Source organism: Bombina bombina, chromosome 4 (genome assembly GCF_027579735.1).
Source record: "Bombina bombina isolate aBomBom1 chromosome 4, aBomBom1.pri, whole genome shotgun sequence".
NCBI lineage: Eukaryota > Metazoa > Chordata > Amphibia > Anura > Bombinatoridae > Bombina > Bombina bombina.
Window position 1 is genome coordinate 939,409,607 of NC_069502.1, and position 6,000 is coordinate 939,415,606.

The following is a 6,000-nucleotide window of genomic DNA, read 5'->3' on the forward strand; positions in this document are numbered from 1 at the left end:
TAATAATGCAGATTGCCTAAACCAGCTCTATACTAGACACTGATTACTTAGAGCAGTGGATAAACTCATTGACAGGTAGCCCATATAAGGTACAATTAAGAAATAAGATAAAGCATGACAGAGTTTTTGAACAATTTTACATATCATTAATAAAGTACGTTTTAAATGCTTTCGTATGTAGTTTTTTAAATTCAGTACTTAATTGGTCATATAAACTATGCATTTATGAAAAAATTATTTTAAAGGGGTTGTCAACTTAACGATTATGCTGCATGGTATATAAAAATATTATTCAAAACAGGGGAACTTCAATGCATGACATTTTTAAATGACACTTAATTTGTCAAATATTTACCATATAACGATATTAAAAATTGCGCCGTTCCCCTGCCCGCATCTTACACTTTATTTAGCGGAGTGATGACTAATACTACTTCAGCCAATCGTTGCGTGCACCACGAGCTGCACGCTAGTAGTCTTAAAATGACATGGTCTAACGAACTACATGCTCTTACTTCTATTCTCTAAGTTGCTTCATTCTCTTTGTATCCTTTGTTGAAGTAGAAGCAATGTGCTACTTGGAGCTAGCTGAACACATAGTGCAGAATTATGTTACATTATCTTAGCTTTAAAAATCAAAAGATTTGAGAAATTTTAGCTATCAAAGTTGCACTTACCTGGTCTCCTCTCCAGGCTCTTCTGATTAGGTCTTTTTCAAAAGCGGATCGTGCTATTGAACTAAATGTATTGGGAGCGAGCTACATTTAGTTCAATAATGCAATTGGGAGCGCCGTAATTAGACAGCGTGCCCGCAAACCACTTTTGAAAAAGAAGACCCAATCAGAAGATCCTGGAGAGGAGACCAGGTAAGTGCAACTTTTAGAGCTAAAGTTTCACAAATCTTTTGATTTAGAAAGCTGTTGCCAAGAAAATGTTACATAATTCTGCACTATGTGCAGAATTATATAAAATTATTTTTTAAGTTTACTGTCCCTTTAAAGGGATAGAAAGTTCAAAATAACAATGTGCATAAGTTTATTTGAATTTTAAATAGAAGCATATTTGCAATATACTTCCATTAACAAAAATGTTTAATAGTAAAAGTTACTAATTTTCTGTGGCATACACACATATCCTGTGACGGCCATGCACCAGTATTCACACCGTGTCTGATTAGAAAGCTGGTGTCCATGTGTATTACTTATGTATTAGCTCCTGTGTGCAATATAGATAACATTGTGCTCATGCCCTTGGAGTTACCTAGGAGTCAGCACTGATAGGCTAAAATGCAAGTATGTCAAAATAAATGTAAATAAGGGGGCAGTCTGCAGAGGCTTAGATGCAAGGAAATCACAGAGGTAAAAAGTATATTAATATAACTGTGTTAGTTATGAAAAACTGGAGAATGGGTAATAAAGGGATTCTCTATCTTTTTAAACAATACAAATTCTGGTGTAGACTGTCCCTTTAAATGCACCCATGCATATTTAAATTTTGATCTTTCTATCCCTTTAAATTACAAAAGAACTAGGAGGTTACCCTAAAGTGGTGCATGGGCAGTTATTTTTTTTTTATGTGTTTGAGACATTTGTACAATTGCACTGTGATTCAATGTCAGTTTGTTCTTCTGGTTCTGTCTCAGTATCTTTATTTCCAGAAAAGACCCCTTCATATTTTATATACTCTGCTTTCCTCTATTGTGTCTTTATGGATGTTACTCATTGTCACAAAGATCTTGTTGCAGCTTCAATTTGCTGCATCTACAATCGCTACCGAATCTGATAAAGGAACCACTGTGACATATCTTTTAAGTACTGTAACAACGAAAATAAGTGACCCGAGTCACAGGTTACTGTTTCATAAATGTGTGTGTGTGTGGGGGGGGGGGGGGCTTACTCATCACCACGTGAATTTTCTTTTGTAAATCTAATGCTTTTAAACGTTATTTGCAAAATAAAAAATATAAATGTATTCAAATATTAAATATCTCCAATGCTGTATCAGGATTAAATAGGTAAGCACACACACTTACTTCAGCAAGACTGCTCCCCCAACCAACGTCCCTATCATAGAGGCACGAAGTATATATTTATTCATTTTGGCAGCTAGTGAGAGTTTCCCATGTATTCCACATGCAAGAGGTCACAGGGATGACAGCTCAATGCAGGAAGTATTATGCCTGCACTTCCTGGTACATCCTTCAAGTCCTTTGGTGATACCTTAGGGCTTGTCCTACACTGACATCTATCGGCTGGGAATGGATTTACAGGCATATATTTAAAAATGTCCTTGTCCTTTGTGACTCTTTTTATTTTGTGTTGATTCACTGTGACTAAACAAATTCATGAGCGTCCGCAGACATTTCTTTTTACAGTTGGGAAGCAAAATAAATAAATATGATCCAGTCATTGGCAACATGGGCAGTAAGCAAGAGTTACTTATTCCACACATGAACTGCACATCGTTTTAAAAATAATAGGTGCATTGGCATCAACAATTAAAGGGATACTGAATCCAAATTTTTTCATGATTCAGATAGAGCATGCAATTTTAAGCAACTTTCTAATTTACTCCTATTATCAATTTTTCTTCGTTCTCTTAGTATCTTTATTTGAAAAAGCAGGAGTGTAAACTTACGAGCCGGCCCATTTTTGGTTTAGCACCTGGGTAGCGCTTGTTAATTGGTGGTTAAATGCTAATTTAGTCCATTAGAAAAACAGTTTAAATTTTTTTCTTTTTTGCTTTACACAGTATAAACGCCATCAATCAAAGAATGTAAAAGCAGTTGTTCCAGTGACCAATACAGAAAGGGAGGCTCTGAAGGTTAAAGGGACACTGAACCCAAATTTTGTCTTTCATGATTCAGATAGAGCATGCAATTTTAAGCAACTCTCTAATTTACTCCTATTATCAATTTTTCTTCGTTCTCTTGCTATCTTTATTTAAAAAAGAAGGCATCTAAGCTAAGAAGCCACTCAATTTTTTGGTTGAGATCCAGGACAGCACTTGTTTATTGGTGGATGAATTTATCCACCAATCAGCAAGAACAACCCAGGTTGTTCACCAAAAATGGGCTGGCATCTAAACTTACTTTCTTGCTTTTCAAATAAAGATACCAAGAGAATGAAGAAAATTTGATAATAGGAGTAAATTAGAAAGTTGCTTAAAATGTCATGCTCTATCTGAATCACGAAAGAAAAAATTTGGGTTAAGTGTCCCTTTAAGCCAATGCTTATACTTGGACGGCCATATCGCCTACGTAGTAATATCTAAGGTGAGCTGGAGTGTTGAAGTATATTTACATTTTGTTTTTTAATAATAATGTTTTCATGTTTTACTGTAGGGATATGTACTCCTGTAATCTTCAAATAATCCCTTGATATTTGTGAGATGACATAAAAATATTGATGCTCTTTATTCCTGGAGTTATACACTACCACTATTTAAAGGGACACTAAAAATCAAAATTTAAAGTTTTATCATTCAGATAGAGCATGCAATTTTAAACAACTTTCATATTTACTTCTGTTATCAAATTTGTTTTTTTCTTTTGGTATCCTTTGTTATTAAAAAAACCTGTGTAGGTTCAGGAATGCACTGCTGGGAGCTAGCTGCTGATTGGTGACTACATACATATGGCCCAGGCTAAGCAGATGTCATCAACTCAACAAATGTGTTCAGCTAGCTCCTAGTAATGCATTGCTGCTCCTTCAACTAAGGATACCAAAATAATTTAAGGGACAGTATATATACACCAATTTTAATTTAACTGCATGTAATAGACACTACTATAAAGAAGAATACGCACAGATACTAATCTAAAAACCCAGTATAAAAACCTTTTAAAAATGTACTTAGAAGCTCCCAGTTTAGCATTATTAATGAAGTTAGGCTGGGACACCCAGTAAAAGGTGCTGGGAAATCAGGAAGAGCAGACACTACCTCTTCTCCTGCATATTAAAAGACAGAATACACAAACAATAGCAGCATTAATCTGTAGGCTTGGGTCTACATTAGATACTTTGGGGATTGTTTAGGAGTCTGAAAATCAGCACAATGTTATTAAAAAATAAGCAAAACTATACATTGTTACAAAAACACTCCCAGGTGGGCTATATAAATGGATCATCTACAAAACATTTATACAAAGTAAATCTAGTGTACAATGTCCCTTTAAGAAAAGTAGATAATAGAAGTAAATTGGAAAGTTGTTGAAAACTGTATGCTCTATTTGGCTTTCACGTCTCTTTAAGTTCTCAACATTTACCTGATGCCTTTCAGAGCTGTGCGACATAGGAAAAGTAAAGCAGAACTGTGGGTGGACTTGCAGGTGGTTAATGGGCAGGGTTGGGCAGATCTTGGGTGTGTTTGATCGGAATTGGAGTGGGGTAATTGATTTCTCTTTGGAAACTGGGAAATTTCTAGGAAATGGAAAGCTGCAGGAGGGAGAACGGGTTTGCGCACGGCACCAGCTGCTTCACTCAGATGAACTCCTGCACATGGTATTGTGTTTAATGGTTATGTCCTTAGCCTAAAGGACAGTATTATTATTATTATTATTATTATTATCATTTATTTGTATAGCGCCGCCAAATTCCGTAGCACTGGGTACAGTTATAGGGGTATACAATGACAAAGATTTGTGATAAAATACAAAACATAACAAAACAAAACAAATCTAGTACAGGAGGAAAAGGGCCCTGCTCCGGAGAGCTCACAGTCTATAGGTTTAGGGTGCAGAGACATAAGGTTGTTACATCGGTTGTATTTGCAGCAGTGAGTTAGGCAGTTCATGTACATGTATTAGTTTGGTTCGGATGCGGGATGGAGGAGAGATGGTAAGCCTCTCTGAATAGGTGAGTTTTCAAGGATCGTCTGAAGCTATACAAGGTTGGAGACAGTCTAATGGAGCGGGGTAGAGAGTTCCATAGGACAGGAGCAGCACGTGCAAAGTCTTGGAGGCGGGAGTGGGACGTAGAGATAACAGGAGTGTAGAGACGTAGGTCAGAGGTTGATCAAAGAGGACGGTATGGGGAGTATTTCACGATGAGAGAGGAAATATAGTTGGGAGTTAGACTGTTGAGTTCTTTGTAGGTTAGGACTAATACTTGAAATTGTATTCTGGAGTGTATGGGGAGCCAGTGTAGAGACTGGCAGAGCGGAGCAGCTGATGTAGATCGTCGACTTAGGTGGATGAGTCTAGCAGAAGCATTCATAATAGATTGGAGAGAGGAGAGGCAGTGTTTTGGAAGGCCATTTAGGAGTAGATTGCAATAGTCAATGCGTGACAAAATGAGGGAATGAATAAGTATTTTTGTAGTTTTTTGAGTAAAGAAGGGACAAATTCTGAAAATGTTGCGTAGGTGTGAATGGCAGGATTTGGTAAGCGCTTGTATGTGTGGGTTGAATGTGAGTTCTGAGTCTAGTGTGACCCCAAGGCAGCAGACCTGGGGTGAGGTGTTGAGAATAGAGTCTCCAACAATCAGAGAAATGTCAGGTGTTGGATGTCTCGAAGAGGGGGGGATAAGAAGCAGCTCAGTTTTGGACTGATTGAGTTGGAGGTAGTGTGAAGACATCCAAGAGAAAATTGCAGAGAGGCAGTCAGAGATCTGGTTGAGTAAAGAGGGAGAGATATCAGGAGAGGAAATATAGATTTGGGTATCATCAGCATATAGGTGGTACTGGAATCCAAAGGAGGCTATAAGTTTTCCAAGGCAGGATGTATAAAGAGAGAAAAGCAAGGGGCCCAAGACAGAGCCTTGCGGTACTCCAACTGAGAGAGGCATAGGATCACAAGATATGTTGTTAAAGGAAACTGAAAATGAGCGGTTTGACAGATATGATGCAAACCAGGAGAGGGCTGTGTCTCGGATGTCAAATCAATGTAGTATTTTGAGGAGGAGAGGATGGTCAACTGTGTCAAAAGCTGCGGCCAGGTCAAGGAGAATTAATAGTAAGGAGTAATGGCCTTTTGCTTTAGCTGATAACAGGTTTTGTTAC

General features: G+C 37.5%; 1 protein-coding gene across 1 annotated transcript in view; it reads right to left on the reverse strand.

Moving 5' to 3' along the window:
- RDH13 (retinol dehydrogenase 13) overlaps nucleotides 1-2,191 on the reverse strand; it is a 115,945-nt gene extending 113,754 nt beyond the window's left edge. Inside the window, exon 1 of the mRNA XM_053711922.1 lies at nucleotides 2,033-2,191. Within this exon, the coding sequence (XP_053567897.1) occupies nucleotides 2,033-2,097 (65 nt within the window). The 5' untranslated portion in view covers nucleotides 2,098-2,191. The remainder of the gene's footprint in view (nucleotides 1-2,032) is intronic.
- Nucleotides 2,192-6,000: the final 3,809 nt, after the last annotated feature.